This window comes from Xenopus laevis, chromosome 7L (genome assembly GCF_017654675.1).
Source record: "Xenopus laevis strain J_2021 chromosome 7L, Xenopus_laevis_v10.1, whole genome shotgun sequence".
Taxonomy (NCBI): Eukaryota; Metazoa; Chordata; class Amphibia; order Anura; family Pipidae; genus Xenopus; species Xenopus laevis.
The window spans coordinates 66,484,847-66,503,993 of record NC_054383.1 but is presented as its reverse complement, the minus strand read 5'-3'; the positions used below and the strand labels follow the sequence as shown (position 1 = coordinate 66,503,993).

The following is a 19,147-nucleotide window of genomic DNA, read 5'->3' as shown; positions in this document are numbered from 1 at the left end:
TCTTGGGAACCGGGAAGGTCCAGGTTTTTTTTGGAAGTATTGCCTAAGACTTTATATGCTTTGGAAAGGGAGACTTGCTCCTCTGAAATTTCAAGTGATGAGAAGATAGCACTTAACAAGTGTATAATGTGCTCTGGCTGTTTAACCGATTCTTCAGAGGTAGTGGATTAGGAATCTGAGAAATATTCTCTATCTGAGGTGGAACCATCGTCTCCATGTGCCGAATTGGAATCAGAATTAGAGTAGTTTGTCTCTGATGGAGACGGGGATCTCATTCTTTTCCTCAATGAGGGTTGGGCAGTAGTGGGGGTAAGCCTGGACTGTGCAGTTACTGCTTTGTCTACAGCCTCCTGTGTAGTAGTTTGAATCCAAGACATTCATTTGCCTAAATCAGGAGAGTCCTGCAAGGTGCATGGCTCTGGTGCTGTAGGATTGGCTGTATCATTATCTATTGCTTGACCCTGCTCTTGTATGGCATGGACTGTGGGTGTCGTCCTGCACTAACAGGTAGGGCCCCAGCTGGGGACGAGCAGGGGTGGGCAACAGAGATGGAGAGCAGGTGGACGGTAATGGGTGAAGTTTCTTGTCTGGGGGTCCTGGTGTGGCCTAGGTACTCTGCTGGGGCATCTCTTTTAATATAAATTGAACTAGCCCATATTTGTTCCATACATAATATGCTTACTGTTCCTGCCTCTGGTGTTTCAGTCTGGTCAGGTGCAGATTCTGAATTGTTACAATTTACTACATTTAGTTGATACATTTCTCAGCCTTATCTCTGGAGTATTAGCAACTGTTGTATCAATTATTAACAGATGCTTTTAAAGGGCATGTATAGGCAAAAAAATTAAATTCCATTTTTACTTTCTTTAATGAAAAAGAAACATATCTCCAATATAAGAAACCTGACTGTATGCAGTAAAATTCTCCCTTCATTTACTTGCTCTGACTGCTGTGGATAGGAATTGTCAGATGGTCCCAAACTGCTCTGCAGGGAAACAATCATACTTATGATCAACAGGGGGAGCCCCCACCTTACTTCCCAGCAGTGCAGAACTCGTGCATTTTTTTTTGTTTCCCTGTAGAGCAGTCAGCGACTGTGTAGAGATTTGGATTGGATTTTATTTTTGCCTTTACATCCACTTTACTGTTTCCAGCTTCAGGGACAGATTTAAACAGATAAACTGGGATTCTATTTGGAGGATTATTTTGCCGGTTCTGCAGAGTTGGAGAAAGTTTGTATTAAACAATACAAAAACTATAAAATCCACATTCAATTAAATGACAACACAGGACCCAGTGCAGTCTGCATATTCTGATTATTAATCACTCTTGCTATATCAGCTTCTGGCAGATATTATTTAACTTGTGTTGTTTTGATTATTTATGATGATCCCTAAGCAGCCCAGACCACATTGAGCATGTGCATAGTCTTGGTCTTGCAAAGATGATTAACAGTTACTAGATGGTGACCCTCTGTGGCCAACTTTGAAAGCATCAATCATCTGTTTTATTAGGCTTCTGGTGCAGTAAGTTCATGTTTATGTTTAGTATACAAAATACAGCATTTCTAGCCTTATTCTATTTTAGACTTTACGTCCCCTTTAATGAAACTCAGGGATTCTGCTCAGCAGGGACAAAGATAAGAAATGTATTAATTTAGAACAGCCCCCTCCAAGAAAAGCTTCAGAAAGACATAGGAGGGTGGAAAATTAAGCTTTGCACTTTAATATATACATATACACACACACAGGGTTACTACACTTGTACTTCCAAATTTATGATATATCTTTGTAGGTGAGACCACACAGATGGTAAATTAACGTATTTTGCAACACAGATCTGCTATCAATTTGGACAATGTCATGTTACCTGTTTTTAATCATTTTATTGATAAAGGTCACACCTCTGATCATCTTAGGTTTATGGTATTGGAAAATATACCCCCTTTGAGAAGGGGGTGTGAAATTAAACTTAAAAGGAAAGAGGTTAAGTGGATCAATAAACTCAAGTCGTTACATTCCATGGGTTTAAAAAAAAGATTAGTCTTATTTTTGTAATTGTTGTAACTTGATTTTATTACATGCATTGTTGTTTAATGCTATTGATAACTATGGTTAAAGAGAATTGTTCTGATGTCACTTCCTGTGTATCCCTTTACATGTAGTCTGATGGTTCAGTTGCCTTTATGAATTGATAAAGGGCACATAATATGCCTGAAATGTCGTATATGTGATTCTTTTGATACACATATTCAGCATTTATACCCCTACTGTCTTATATGAGATATACAGTATATCTAGGCTAGTCAAATATTTGGGTCCCAGGATAACCACATGATACTGCGATGTTACATATGCTGCCACTCTGCTAACCTATGGCGGTGCTGCAGGCTCTGTACGTGGTGGTCACACAACTCCTGTTCTTTTTTTCCCCTTATTTCTTTTACTTTATTTTGTTCTGTTTACCTTTCCTTTTCAGTGGCTATGTGTTTTATAATTTTATATACTGTACAACTTGGATATTCTACTTTGCTGCACTTTAAACGCACTCCTTTGTATATATACACTGTTACTTTACCAACTCGAATCTCCCTTTGATTATCATCTTAAAGGGATCCTGTCATCGGAAAACATGTTTTTCAGTTAATAGTGCTACTCCAGCAGAATTCTGCACTGAAATCCATTTCTCAAAAGAGCAAACAGATTTTTTTATATTCAATTTTGAAATCTGACATGGGGCTAGACATTTTGTCAATTTCCCAGCTGCCCCTGGTCATGTGACTTGTGACTGCACTTTAGGAGAGAAATGCTTTCTAGCAGGCTGCTGTTTTTCCTTCTCAATGTAACTGAATGTGTCTCAGTGAGACATGGGTTTTTGCTATTGAGTGTTGTTCTTAGATCTACCAGGCAGCTGTTATCTTGTGTTAGGGAGCTGCTATCTGGTTACCTTCCCATTGTTCTTTTGTTTGGCAGCTGGGGGGGGGAAAGGGAGGGGGTGATATCACTCCAACTTGCAGTACGGCAGTAAAGAGTGATTGAAGTTTATCAGAGCACAAGTCACATGACTTGGGGCAGCTGGGAAATTGGCAATATATCTAGCCCCATATCAGATTTCAAAATTGAATATAAAAAAATCTGTTTGCTCTTTTGAGAAATGGATTTCAGTGCAGAATTCTACTGGAGCAGCACTATTACCTGATAAATTTTGGGAAAAAAGTTTTTCCCATGACAGTATCCCTTTAACGACCTACACATGGTGATGTAATCTACATTGTATAGCTCACACCAATGATGTCATGGGGGTGGGTTTTAGGTGCAAATTTTCACTCACTACTGACTATTTCATTTGGTTTGGTTGGGGAACGGTTTGTGATTTTTTGATTAAGGCCCTTTGTACAGGACCAAAATGTTGACTTAAAGATTTGCACATAAATTAAGTCCCATGAATGCTCCCTGTTCTTTTTATGGATAGATAAAGACTTTTTTGACAGTTACAGTAAATTCTAATTAAGTCACTACGTGGATAATAACTAGGAAATACACCTACCAGATATTGCTTGTACAGCAACACGCAAAAACCCACGTACTTCTCCTTTCTCACTTACTATAGCTGCTCGATGCACAAGGGGAACTGGGAAAAGCAAGTTGCTTAGATAAACGAATGCCCTGCAAAAAATAAAATGACAGAATGAATTAGTCACAAAGTATTGAGTTTAGGGCGTTATGTTAAAATACCATGAATCATTTCTAAGATTGCTTGAAAATTAATTTATGGAAGACCCATTAGGTTAACAACTTCTATGGCTTTAAATCCCTAGATGTTTAATTTCCCTTAGTTACTAAGTAACTGTATCTAAGTTCTCTAATCTACACATCCATCTTATTGGTTTTAGAGATAGTGACCACTTCAATATAGTTATTGGCAGGGCCCCCATCAGGGGGGGACTGGGGGGAGAGCTGTAGGGGGCCACGCCGCACTTTCTTGATTAGCCAGGCCCCCCTGCTTTCTGAGAGCTGCTGACTTCGGGAAGGCAGGGCGGGAGCACAGGGGGAGGTATCTTCTGTACATTACTTCCCCTTATTGGTCACTAAGTGTAAGTCCCGGTTTGAACTTCTCCTCCAGCTCATCCAATCACCATGCAGCTTTACCAGGACTTGAAAATCTGTGACCAATAAGGGAAGAAAATGCTGTCACTGGAAGAAGATGCAGCCACCTGTGCTCCCCTCCCCCTTCTGTAGTTGGCCGCTCACTGACAGCAGGTGGGCTACACTAATGAAGTAACCCTTTGTGGTCCCTGTTGTGTGGTGGGGCCCTAGGCACCAAATTTTTTTTAAACTTCTGGGGGGGGGCAAGTTTTTTACATGGAAGTTCAAGGGGGGCCCTGGCCACCAATTTTCTTATAACGTGGGTGGGGCCTGGCCACCAATTTTTTTCCCCATGTGGGGTCCTAGCCACCAATATTTTTGAATGGGGGGCCCTGACCACAAATGTTTTTTCAATGGGGGGGCCCTGACCACCAATATTTTTTTTTTTTTGCGTGTGTTGTGGGGGGTGGACCTGTGGGGTAAGGAGGGCAGAACTGTAGGTGGGGTCTGTGGTGGGCGTAGCCCAGGGGGCCCAGGAATTTTTTTTTTGTATGGGGCCCTGCGATTTCTGATGGTGGCCCTGGTTATTGGAAAGGGGTGGTACTTCTGTTTTGGCCTTCCATCTTCCCTTCAGGTGGATGAGGAGGCTGTGATCATCAAGGCATCATCAAGAAAGTCAGGAAACAGGGAACCTCATGAGATAGCTTTAAAGAGCAGCATGTGCTTCAACAATGATTGATAGCTGCATGTAGCTCTCTCTAAGGCTCTGCTTGCCTAAATTGAAAGGACCGGAGTACTGAAGAGGGATACAGGTTAAATTCACTCCTTGATAAATTTCTGCTGTAGGGGATCCAGACCACTACTGCTAGAAACCCTAAAAGTGAACCCTACCAAGCTGTAGCTACAGTGGTTTGACAGAACCCTGCTCTATCTATGACTGTATTTGACATCATCTACTACAATACTACCTCATGTGCTTTGTGAGTATTAACCCTATGGATTGTCTTGGACAATAAACCCAGTTCTGTTTTGTTTACAAGAACCTCTGTGACGCATGTTCTACTGTTCACTATCTTGGGAAGGCCTGTTTTAGCCTAGATACTCGCTGATACACAAGGTACTCACTTGTTTAAGGCATATTACCAACAAGTGTACTTATCTATAACTAGAAACAATTTGAGACAATTTCTGGCATTTTTACCTGAAATTAGCCAAAGAGAGACTAAATATTTTTTTAAAAATGCATAATCTACTTTTATACATATATACACGTTAATTGACTGGTATCTCCATCAGCAAAAACCAACAATAAATATTTGGGCACCAAACCCATCTTGTTCAACTGAAAATGTAACATACAACGAAAAATAGTAAGACACAAGGGAAACAAAATACTTCATGAAATAAAAATATACAGAATAGATGCAATAAATGATTAATAAGCAATGTTATAATATTACAAACATAAAATTAAAATAAAACAGAATATTAAATAATTTAAAATAAGCAAATAAAACCTTTCCCAGGAATATGACCAAGTCAGATGGACTTTGGAAATAGAGGTGTGCACTAAGAGAACAAGTTATATTAGATTTTTGCTGAAAACAAACATTTGCAAAGTATAACAAAACCTTGAAGAGCCATTAACTGCAGAAAAAAAAGTTTAAATTAAGATTTGAGCACAATAAAGAATGGTTAAAATAATTATATCACTTTTGGAAAAAATTGTAGAATGCTGCACAAGGCACAAGAAATAAACCATTTTGCTTCTGGCACACTTCTTTACCAAAGCCCCAACACAGGTGAGAGTAGTGAAATTAGATCTAAGGTTGGTGAGGTGATAAGGCAAACAGAACAGAAACGAATAAAATAAAATAAATAATTTTTTAATAGCGGACACATTTACAAACGTTAAAAAAAAAGTTAAAATAAAAATTGCATGGGGGGGAACAAACAACTCATGAATGATGTTGGGTGTGATTTTATATTCTCCACGTTCCCCACATGTTCCAGGCATACGTAGGAAGGACAAGCATTTACATTCCCCCACCTGATAATTAAAACAGTGGATAATCGGGCAATCATGCAAAAATAAATGTTGCATTTTTGGGTGCATTTTTACACATTTCAAAAAAGAGGCTGAAATATTGATATAAAACCTATTATACAGAATTCTTATGACCTAGGTTTTTTTGAATCACCATACTTGACGTTTACAAAAAAAACACAGAAAAATGTTTCAAAAATTGGATTTTTTGCCACTAATATGGATTTATACTATTTTTATGTCTAGACATAACTGGATGTGCGAGGGTCTAATTTGTCCTTCACTGGATAGAGAAAATGTTGAGAGCTATGGGATAACTGCCCAGTTATAAATTTGCCTAGTGTTCGTAAATGAGACCCATAGTCTTTCACATCTACACTGGATACAAAGCAAATATGCAAGATAAAGAACTTTACTTTGACAGATCGCTTGCTTAATGAAATGTCTCATTCAGGGCTGCAGTTGTTGGTATTTAGACTAATGTCACACTAGGCTGTATTCATATGTAAGTAAACAGTCAGAGTGGATCAGAACCCATGCGCTCTGTGTGTTAAGTACACTGACAGGCACTGTGTCAGAATGTTTGCACACACACAAACATCACAGTATTTAATTGCAAAAACACAAAGATATGCATTTTCACACTGACATTGGACATGTGGATCTGCTCCAATCAGTTTGACAGCCTAGTGTGATATTAGCCTTAGTTATTGTTTTATTGTATTGTGTGTTCTGAACAAAACAAAAACACACCCATGTCACACTTTGCTTCATAAATACAATAACATTTCATAATTATACACTGGTCATTGAAGAACTTTTGCATTGAAGTCTATGAATGGATTTTAATTTACATCTCAATCAAACGATGTCAATATGTTATTGGAGATGACAGTAAATTAAACCCTACTTATAGATGGTACCCCGTATAAACCTAATTTGAGGTTAGCAAAAGCTTGTCCTTCACCACACACACCCTGCACAACCTCACCAACCTTCCTACTAAAATGAACCATGGGGACCGGTCGTAAAATGGGTCATGGCCATCGCTGAATAGATCGGATCCTTCCTCTGCACCAACATCAGAGCCAGTGTCGTCCACAAATGGCTCATCGTCAAAGTCTTCCATCTGGTCCTGCTGCTCATCAGCTAACTCTGTGATATCGGAGTCTGCAGTGGAGAAGGTGGGGGACGGGGTACGGTCTGCCAGCCGCTCATTCACACAGCCGTGGAATATGGGAGAACTAAACATTGTAATGGAAGAGTTGTTATCACATCCCAGTGGAACAGCAGTAAACTGTGGCGATGCAAAAGGCTATAAAAAAAAAATTCTAGCAAAACTCTAGCAGAAAACAAAATTAAAGGCAAGTCATATAATAGAAAATTGTGTTGGCCTGGCTTTGCACAATAGAAAAGAAAAAAAAACAGATGAGCGAACGCAAAAATCAACATTAAGATCATAAGTAAAAAATCCAAGAGTGAATAACATTATAATTTGCTGCGGTTAGTGAATATTTAAATTATGGTTAAAACAGTTCAAATAACCACACACGTGTATGAATTAATAACATCATATTAAGTAACTCAATAAATTAAGAGGAGCATTTTACTTTGGAATAAAATCAGCGATAAGGAAGCATGGATGTACCAAATCGAGGATTCGGTTTGGCCAAGATTCGGCCTTTTTCAGCAGGATTTTTTGGAATCTGAATCCAAAAAGTCACATGACTTTTCGTCACACAAACAAGGAAGTCAAAAATGTTTTAACACTCTGCACGCAAGGTTCTCTTTCCCACTTTATTCCCTAGTTTACACATGCAAATTAGGGTTTGGATTTGGTTCGGTATTCGGACAAATCTTTCAGGATTAGGCTGAATCTTTCACAGGATTCGGCCCAAATTCTAAAATAGTTGATTCTGTGTATCGCTATAAGGAAGGCAGATCAATATAATTCTATAACAGAACTGATGGCTTTCATCGAAACAACCAAGTGCTACAAAATAATGATTATGTTTTACATCAAGAAATGTAGATTAAGGACATTAATATTGCAGACTCTAGGAACTGCTTTTAAAATGATCCCAGAGCCAGGCCAAAATCTTCTGGCAAGCCCCTACTTACTGCTTGCCACCCTCAGCCCACCTACTGCGCGCCACCTTCACAAAGCAATGGATAAAAATATTCCTATTATTTCTTTATTTCTGTGATCCTTTTTCTTTTGCCCTCCTCCTGAAAACAGGTATAAATCCCCATTTGAGGGAATTTTCTTACTGTTAACATGAATGAATTTTTTTACAACAGCGCCGCCTGCTGGTCATTTTCTGACCAGTCTGACCACCAAGTTGTCAAGGACGTTGTCAGGAGAAAGAAAGAGGCTGCTATGATGTTCTTCTGCTTAGGAAAGATTTGAGAAAGGTTTCTATTTATTTAAGCAGAAGAACATCAGAGCAGCCCTCTTTCTTTCTACTGACAACTTCCTTGACTTCTTGGCCAGTGTGTGGAGATGTAAAATGGGCCTTGGCATTTCAGTTACTCTGATGTCCACAAGGCTAAACTAAAGCATTAGTCTATGGTCAAATATAATATCACCTTTGGTATGTGCCAGAATATCCAAAACTATTCCAGGCCAGGCATTACAAACTTTAGTAATAAAGTGGAATGCCATACTGCTATCTCCACATGGCTTAAACTCATAACTGTAAGACAAATCAGTGGGGTGGCAGCCCATGGATGCAAAATTAATTAACCACAAATAGGAATAAACCAACAGATTATTTTGTTGAGAATAAATGTGGGGAATATACATTAAAAAACACAAATGAGATACATATACAGACTGATGCGCAAAGAAAGGCACTGCTTATAAGAATTTACAATCTAAAACAAAAGAAACAATATTTGGGTTTGAGAACAGGTCAGCAATCCAAAAACAGAAATTTAGGATTGTATAGTAAAGAGTATTAGTTGGCTGAGGTTTATAGTTAATTACAACAAATACTAAACTAAGAAGACACTATGACGTTATGAAAACGCAGCATTTCATACTCTTTGACCCCTTCAATTCCCAGAATATAATGAAAGGATGAAATAGGCAGGGAGATGATGTCTTGAAAACATGTTAACCAATGCATGTTAACCAAATGAAGACCTACAGGAACATAATAAAATCAATAGTTAAAATGCACTTTTAGTATAACAGAATGCTTTAGAGAAAACACAGATTTACACTTAATGGTCAGCAGTTTCTGGGCACCCATTCAAGTCCAATTAGCTTTTCAAGCTGCACCCAGTGTAAACTCTTCAATACAATTATGCTGGTTCCTAGAAGTCTAATAACATACGTTTCAAGGGTCAAGAAGTGGCACACAAGCCTAATATCACATCACTGTGCGCAATATCAAGTATTGGCTGAGGAGGCACTGAAGCAGTGGAAGCATGATTACTAGTGATTATTCACACTTCTTCACTGGGCGGGCAGACAGATAGACAAGTCTGGGTTTGGTGGATGGAACCTGCCTGAATCTGTAAGGCCAATGCCTTTCTTAGTACTTTAAAGCAGCGGTTTTGAGTGGATCCTTTCCTACTTCAGCACAATATCAGCCATGTGCACAAAACAAGGTCCTTGGAGATTTAGTTTGTTAAGATGGCAGTGGAATATCTTGACTAGCTTGCACAGAGCTCTGATTCACCCCAAATTAACACATTGGGATGAACAATGTTCTAAATCCAGCAAAAAACAATCCCAGAGGAGTAGATGCAGCATAGAGTAGATGCAGCAACCAATACCTTGGTTGTAAGATGTAGGACAAGCAGGTGATTAGATACTTTTGGTCATATAGCTCTATATTACTACAATGTAAGCATATATAAACATGTGCATAGACATGTTATCAATGTATATACATACAGTGTATATATATATTTTTTCCCAACCCATGAGCAATATAATAAGGACATTGAGACATTTTGTGCTTTAAGTTACTAATGCTTTCCCCTTTAAACAAAACAGTAATTGTTTATGGAAATATTGCAATATATTTAAGCTAGCAAAGTACATCCCTGGTCTGGCCAGTCCTACACTCACTTTCATCTTATTCATTCATTAAAGGAACAGTTCTGTGTGAAAATAAAAACTGGGTAAATAAATAGGCTGTGCAAAATAAAACATGTTTCTAATATAGTTAGCCAAAAATGTAATGTATAAAGGCTGGAGTGACTGGATGTCTAACATAATAGCCAGAACACTACTTCCTGATTTTCAGCTCTATAACTCTGAGTTAGTCAGCGACTTGAAGGGAGGCCACATGGTACATATCTGTTCAGTGAGTTTGCAATTGATCTTTAGCAAGTCTCTGATTGGTTACTGCCTGGTAACCAGGGTAACCAGTCAGTGTAAACCAAGAGAGCTGAAAAGCAGGAAGTAGAGTTCTGGATATTATGTTAGACATCCAGTCACTCCAGTCTTTATACATTACATTTTTGACTAACTAACTATATTAAAAAACACTTTTTATTTTGCACAGCCTATCTATTTACCCAGTTTTTATTTTTACACCGAACAATTCCTTTAAGAACTCTATTGCTTCCACTTTCTTTCATGGTTAAAACTTCCAAAAATGTGATATAATTGTAAGATGCAACTAGCCGAAATGTTTTTATGCAAAATAACCTTAACCTGTATTCATGGAAAAAATAAAAAGAACATTTGATAAGGCACACTGGACCTAGGATGGCTAATCCTGGTACAAAATCAATATATATGATTTTATATATATGATTATGACACAAACGTACAAATCAGTGAGCAACTCATACCTCCCAACTAGCTTGAACCAATGGAAGCGATCGTAAAATGGGTCATTTCCAGTTATTACTGTGTCACTTTCATCTTGCACATGGGAAGCCATTTCTCCTGCACGGTCATACATTTCCCGCATCTGCTCTAATCTTAACCTAGAATGGAATCAGAAAAGAATTTCAGATGTTTTGGTATTGATGGATAGCCCCATTTCTGGTAAATATACAAGAATAGGTTAAGTATAGCTTGCACCAACCTTTATAATATATAATAATATATATTATTATGTATAGTGAATAATATACCCCCAGTGTCGGACTGGGACACCAGGGGCCCACCCAGAAATCTTAGACCAGGGGCCCACCAAGAAAATTTAGGCAAGGGGCCCACTCTCAGTACTGTTATTCTTCCTCTCCTCACTCAACCTCTATTCTCCAAGTCTCTTTAGTTGTACATCCTATAACCTATTATTCCATCTATTAAGCCTCTTTGCTCTCATAGAAATAGGGAATGACCATGAAATACGCCAAATGTTTAGCAGCATGAGGGCCACTGACACCTGGGCCCACCGGGAGTTTTCCTGGTAACCCGGTGGGCCAGTCTGACACTGTATACCCCCTTTTGTATTAAAATTATAATTTATCAAAATGCGAGTTTAGATCTTAAAAAAAAGCTAATCCACATTCTATTCAGTCCTTTGGGATTTTTAGAATTCTATTTATCAATGGATAAAAGTTAAAACTCACCATTTGATAAATACGATTCTAAAAATCGCATAGGAATGAACAGAACGTGGATGAGTTTTTATTTACTAAGCTTTAAACTCACATTTTGATAAATCTGCCCCTAAAGTAGATACACACCTCAGTTTCTCCATTGACCAGTAGTGAGTTGCCCCATTTTTCAAATCTTGCACCTCAACTGCAACCACAGTACGGGGGAAAGTCCTGTCTTCTGGGGTTTTCTCAGCATCAGACGGAAGTAACTCTGGTGGCAGTGGGGAGTACAGAGTATCTGTAAGCAGCACAAACTGAAACTGCACCTACATGTGAAAATATATAGGAGAGTGTGAATAAGAACAGCAAAAGAAGACTGTCTTGCCACATAGATATCTGGCTTAAATACTGTGGAATTGCATTGGTGCAATAGTCTACTAACAGCCTGCATTGAAATTAACAAACAGGAACTCAACAACATTGAATCTATGGTGCTCTCAATTTGTAATTTAAAGGTGTTGTTCACCTTCCAAACACTTTTTCAATTCAGTTGTTTTTAGATTGTTCCCCAGAAATAAAGACTTTTTCCAATTACTTTCCATTATTTATTTTTTACTGTTTTTCCAAAATCTAAGTTTAAAGTTGAATGTCCCTGTCTGGTGTTTCAGTCTGGCAGCTCAGTAATTCAGGCGCAGACTCTGAACTGTTACAATTTTGCAACATTTAGTTGATACATTTCTCAGCAGTATCTCTGGCTTATTAGCAACTATTGTATCAATTCTAACAGCTGCCTGTTATGAAACCCAGGGATTCTGCTCAGCAGGGACAAAGATAAATGTATCAATTAAATGTATCCATTTAGAACAGTTTACAGGATCAGCGACCCCCCCTCCCAGAGCAGCTTCAGAAGGTGAAAAATGACACTTCAATATTAGAAAAACGGCAACACATAGAAAATAGAAAGTCATTGGAAAAAGTCATTATTTCTGGTGATCTATCTGAAAACAACTAGTTGTTTGAAGGAGAACCACCCCTTTAAGTACTATAGCTGTACATTCTTTGAGCAACGGAACATTTATGTTAAAGCTGCCCTTCACTTAATGTAGAAATCCTCCAATCACTCTGATGTTGTTAACATGTTTTCATTGATAGATCATCACACAAATTTTTTGTAATAACCATTCAATACACTGTTGTTGCTTCTTACCTTTTTCTTCAGTTCTACACTTATTGCATTGGCTTCTTTCAGATACATGGCATTCCCCCAAAGCAAATCCCGCAACGAGGTGAACTGGTGATTTCTCCACTTCTTAAATGCCCACAGTGCCAAATCATATTCATGCTGTGTCCATGGAACTGTAATATGGTAAACAATCACTATAATGTTCTCATTGGGACAAATCACATGGAATCACTGGCATTTGTCTACCATTATATTAAGTAGGATTGACACAATGTTTATGGATCACCAGCAGGATCCTCACGGCCCCATACTACTAAATTAAAAGGTATAGGTTCGTGACCTGGGGTTTTCCAGATAACGGATCTATATACCTTAAGGATAGGACTACATGGACGTTTTCGTCGCAATCCAATGCACTGCAACAAAATGCCGGCATCAAATCGCATGCAACGGACATAAGGTAAGTGAATGCATTGTCGGATGGTGTCTCAGCGTTGATCTGACGCAACACGTCTGTCGGATGCTGCATGCTGTGTCTGCATCCGACAGTCACGTCGTGTTGGATCGACGATGTGACTTCATCCGACATTTCCATTACTTACCTTATTTCCGTTGCATGCGATTTGACGCCGGCGTGTTGTTGCAGTGCATCAGATCGCACTGAAAACGTCCATGTAGTCCTACCCTAAGCCTACTGAAAAATCATGTAAAGATTAAATAGACCAAATAGACTGATTTTGCTTCCAATAAGGATTCATTAATATCTTAGTCAGGATCAAGTAGAAGGAACTATTTTATTATTACAGAGAAAAAAGAAACCATTTTTTACAATTTGGATAAAAAAAAGAGTCTGTGGGAGACAGCCTTTACGTAATTTGGAGCTTTCTGGATAGCGGGTTTCCGGATAACGGATCCCATACCTGTACATGGAAGCAAACACTGCTAGCACAAATAATTAGCAGGTAAACAAGCAATTTGCATTTTATTTTTACATGTTGATTTTAAGAATCAGAGTTGCTACTTATTTTAGCCTTTATAAGGTTTAAGCCCCCTAAATGGGAAGCTTCATGAAAAACAAACATTTAATATCTCCTGGAAATTTCTAAACAATCAAAACAGCAATGCATACACTAGGTTTGTGTGCGTGTGTGTGTGTGTGGGGGGAGGCACATAGATGTGGGTTTCGCTATTTTTCTCATTATATTGTGCTGAAAATGATTATGTGGAAAAGTCTTCCAGCAATTGCCCTTACCTTCCTCTTCTTCTTCTTCTTCTTCCACATCTTCTGTGGTCTCTGCTGCCAGTGAGTGAGTCTCCACTTGTTTCTGCAGAGCTTGCAGTTTGCTCTCATAGTCCTGATCATAGAGAGACAGAGAGTACAGAAAATAACGAAAACATCACAGGGGCAGACGTGCTTAAAACTAAGTAAACCTTTTTTTATTCTCTCTCTCTAAAATAACTAAATATCCCACAGAATAATATACCTTTCTCCCAGAGTCTTACTTGGTTTCTAAATTACAAGCAGCTTAACTTCAGGCGTTTTAGCTACTTCCTTGTCTAGTATGAAGCTCTGCACCCTTAGCTGTCCTCCCCTCTTTGAAGACCTCAAATAGGTGCCTACTGTGCATGCCTGAGTGATTTCTGTTGGAGCAGAGGTAGAGGGCATGCCCAAATGGCCCCTGATTAAAGTCTTCATAGTCGAAGAGAAGAAAATCTCAGAAAGGAAAAGGGGGTAGAACCTTCAACAAACAAAGTAGCTATAAGAGCTGACTTTAAGGTGCTTGTAATTTAGAAGCCAAATAAGACTCACTACAGGAAGAAATATATGTCATTCTGGAAGATGTTTAGAATAATCTTAGGGGTTTTACAACAAAAACTCTTGCTTATGCTTTAAAGCCATGATGAATAAAGCATTTTTACCTTTCAAGTAATCATTTCTCAACTATGAATGTACTTTCTTCGGCTGAGAATAGACTCTCTATACTTAAACAATTATACAAAACTACACAAAGCACTTTATAAAAGGCTTTAAACACAAAACATGTGTGAATAAAATGCACTTTTGCAGTTATATCAGCTTTGGCTTTGCTTCTTTTACTGTAATTGTCTGTCTGGACAGGAAAAAAAAACTTGTCATAAGGTAGTATTTGTATATGGAACATTGGCTACAAAGTGTTAGATTTCAGGGGTCATGGAAGACATTGACATATAAGGCATCTGTCACATAAGAAGATTTTCTGTTAAATTTTCATAAAATGTATACAGTGATAAAAGCTAATCAATTCTAGATTGATCTGGTTTTAGAATAATATTAATCTATAGCAACTTCAGCTGCAAAAACTTTTTCTTGTATCAAAATGAAAATATATATAATCAAGGTTTTTTCCTTATTTTCCGTATATGACATTATTCATATTTACATATAAAGGGTGGCTTGAAAAAAATATAAGCCTAACTAACCATTGCTCCAGTGGACACTTCTTACCAGACAGGGCACTTCTTCACCCAGTGGTAAATCTCCTCTCCTATGGGTGATGAAGTGCCTGCCCCACCCAGGTAATCATGAAAAAAATGCCTCTTTCCTCATATTTAGGCAAGTACCCAGGACCACTGCATGTACCGCGTTTTACAGGCATCGATTTAAAAGAAATGCGGAAGGGCAGGCATTCTTGGGCACTTCATCGCTTGAGGCAGAGGAAATTTCCCTCTGGGTGATGAAGCACCCCTAAACATGTGAAAAGAGCCACTTAATCATAGTTCTTTGCTATGCTATACAATGTTTTTATCAATTGACCCAACTAGTTTTAATACAATAATTAAATTTTCATTAAGTAGCATACTAAATCTACAACAGGCAAGTCTTTATGTTTACAAAATGTTAAAACTGATCATTGAGTGACCCACCAGCAGTACTATAGAAAGGGCTCTGCTTTCCCATTCTGTCAAGCTTCCAAGGGAATGATTTCACTTTGATAATTATGAAATATGTTAAAAATAAAAACTATGTCCACAGCTTGTGACATCTGTTTTATAACACACAATTAATTGATTTGCTGCAAATGTAATTGCATTTTTAACTATTGTTTTATGTTCATGTTTTTTTTTCGTCAGCATCAATTAAAAAAAAAAAAAAGTTAATGATCATGATTGCACACAATTTTCAAAATTCAAAAAAATTAAATATTATTTATTACTGAAAAAAAGAGGGGCAACAGAAATGACAAAAGTAATAAGTAAGCCCAACGCGTTTCGACCATAGTGGTCTTTTTCAGGGGCACAAATAATAAATAATCAAAAAGACCAGCAGTATTAACTGGATACTGTCCTGGGAAATGTTCTTTTAAAAAATAAAAAAAAACCCATCTGTTAATAGTGCTCATCAAGTAGAATACTGGATGAAAATGTTTTTTTCAGAAGAGCAAATTTCCTTTCCCAATGTGCTCTGATAAACTGGAGTCTTTCTTTACTGCTGTACTGAAGGATGGAGTGATGTCAGCCAGAACAATGAGCTGTAACAGCTGTCCCTAACACCTCTCTTGAAGGATTCCCATGTTTCTAGGCTGCTCTGCATGTGGAAAAACTGTGGTGAAATGGTCAAAACTGTCCATGTTGCCTCCCATTCAGTTCAAATAAGCAAACATGGGATGACTTGTTGCCCATCGGAAATGGCACTCCTTGCAGGTGACAAGATGCCAGAAAAAAAAACATTTGCATGGTACCTTACCATGTCTTAAAAATAATATGCTCAATCTATTTTTCAGAAATGCAAACTTCTGTGTTTTTGACAAAATGCTTACCATAAGGACTACATGTAATTTTGGTCCCTATGTCTTTAGGTGGCCTCCCCCCACCCTGATTGTGGCAACTGACACGGAAAGACTCCTGCTGTGGCACTGACCTAGTAATTGGATATACAGTAACTTACTCTCAGTGATCAGCTGCAATGAAATGTTCTGACACTTGAGAAATGCCTTCATCATCAACATACCGTATTTAACTATATTTATTTTAATGAGAGAGGATTACGGTAGTAATATTATGGAAAACATGATTAAAATGACAAAATTAGGATTCATAAACCACTTAGACTGTAAGCTCTATTGTGCAGGGATCTATTTTCTCTTGCATCTTTAATACTTAGCTCTTAATCTTTTAAGCAGTTGTACTTTATATTTATATTGTAGATGCATTCATACTGGAAAGCTACTAGACCACCATACAGGGGCTTTAGATTTAACTTATGTGGCCCTCTGAAAGTGTTTTGCTGTGTATTTTTGTTAAGTTAGTATGAATCTTTTAAATGCATATCTAGCATGAGGCAAGAAATATAAACAGACTGACAAGCTGGTTTTAAGAGCATATTGACGTTTATTCTGAGGACAGCATTCAAGCAGCATTTTCTAAATTTATCTTACGTAAACAAATTGCATACAAACATTTAATGTTTAAAGCAACACAATCCGTAGAGGTGCAGGTTACTCAAGTAATACTGAAATTCTGTTATCAATGTACTAAAACATTTGCAGACTACCCCAGCATATCTACTCTGTATATTGGTATAATAGCTGTAGAAAGTAGTAAAAGTATGTAATTTATCATCTAAAAAACAAACTATGAAGCCCAATAAATATTTATATTTGACTGATCTACCATTATAAGTCAAGAATGCCTTGAAATTGATGTTAACTAATGCCCACCAAAGGCAGCACGATATTGGGTTAGGGCTAGGGCCGAACGATCAGATTACAGTGAAGGAAATAGCCGGCGACAGGTAGGGCAGTATAGATCCAATGCTGTAAAAAAAAGCCTATCGTTTTTTTATTGGTTGTTTTTAAAGCCTTACTGTTTGCATGCCACACACTGTTCACTCTGCAGAACTTACAATAAGATTTTAATGGAAGGGATGCAATTTCCTTTTGAAAGTTGTCATTCTTGCCTCTACATACTATTGCATGTGGACTTTTACACAATGGATGGGGCTTTGACAGGCTTATGGCACCCTATACAACTACAGCAAAGTTATAAGACAGTGAGTGTTTAGTTTGTTAGTTAATTTTGATAGTTTTTGACTATACACGTCATCTGTTTCGTAAAATAGTAATAAGGGAAATATTTTTCTATCTAAACAAAAAGATCACATCTGATTTTTGTCCCATGGATATTAGCCAGCTCTTTGATAAAACAGATTTGAAAATTTAATCTGCCAATTCACTGTATCAGCTAGTGGCATTGACAGATGAAATGAAGAGGGGCAGCAGTTCCTCTTTAATTGCAGTTGGCACAAATTTAATGAACTTGAAGCTTGGACCTTCAAGCATCACAGGAAGAGAAAGAAGAGATGGAATACATAGATATAGGATACTAATGCATTACTGCTTTGCATCATTTTAGGTTGACTGACTGTTCATTAGATAATTATAAGTATATCGGCACAGTCAACAGATCAGCTTTTCTCTACCTGTGTTTTGTTCACAGGTGGAGAAAAGCAGGTCCACTCTAATCTTACTGGTCAGTAGAGAGTTATAAAGATAAGGGCACACTATGTGGATGACCCACTTTGTTTCACCTGTGCTTAGTCACAGGTGTTTTAAGAACACCAAGTGAACCAAATAAGTCTACGGTCACATGTCGAGGGGTTTGTTCCCCTCCCCCCCCCACCGCCAGATCCAAGAACAGGACACACATAAGGCAGACTTTGAGTGAGACAGGGTTCACCCTAAATCTTACCCAAACTGACCTTCAGTGTTTGTAGTAGAGCAACTAGGATTTTTCTTCAAATCAAGCCCTATCATTGCTGAATGGCTACAGGTTTGACAACTCAATTTTATTGAGTTTTATTATATATTGCTCCAATACCTGAACATGAATAGTCTATTTTTATGCATAATTACCACACATATTTTCACAAAGAGCCAGGTTCTCAGCCAGGCCCGGACTGGCAATCTATGAGTTCTGGCAAATTCCAGAGGGGCTGCTGTAAGAAGCCATAAACAGTCATGTGGAGTGGGCTGCTGGGGGACTGGTTGGGCCTCTGTGTATTTAAAATGCCAGGGCCTATTTTGAGTCCCAGTACAGACCTGCTCTCACATTGAGAAACTGCAAACCTATAGCACCCTTCCTAAAACGCAATGCTGATCTGCTCATCAAAGCACAAATAATAGCACTGAACATACTATGGTGCATGGAAGAAACAGTGGCCAAAAATACGTGTGAAATGTGTCTTGCGTATCACAAATCACACAAAGTGGTTTCTATTTTTAATAGAAAAGAAAAGTAGACAACAGCATTATTTACTTGTGGATTCCCAGGATCCCTTAA

The 19,147-nt window shown here is 38.0% G+C and overlaps 1 protein-coding gene across 4 annotated transcripts in view; it reads right to left on the bottom strand.

Annotated features, from left to right (window-relative positions):
• The window catches only part of kif1b.L (kinesin family member 1B L homeolog), a 128,858-nt gene that overhangs the window by 29,368 nt on the left and 80,343 nt on the right, over window positions 1–19,147 (bottom strand). For 3 of the 4 annotated variants that reach the window (XM_018225634.2, XM_018225639.2, XM_018225638.2), the window contains 6 exons: window positions 14,082–14,184; window positions 12,854–13,002; window positions 11,794–11,972; window positions 10,948–11,085; window positions 7,128–7,376; window positions 3,547–3,665 (listed from right to left, as the gene is read on the bottom strand). In XM_018225634.2, the coding sequence (XP_018081123.1) occupies window positions 3,547–3,665; window positions 7,128–7,376; window positions 10,948–11,085; window positions 11,794–11,972; window positions 12,854–13,002; window positions 14,082–14,184 (937 nt within the window). The remainder of the gene's footprint in view (window positions 1–3,546; window positions 3,666–7,127; window positions 7,377–10,947; window positions 11,086–11,793; window positions 11,973–12,853; window positions 13,003–14,081; window positions 14,185–19,147) is intronic. The other variant, XM_018225641.2, reaches the window with a different exon arrangement.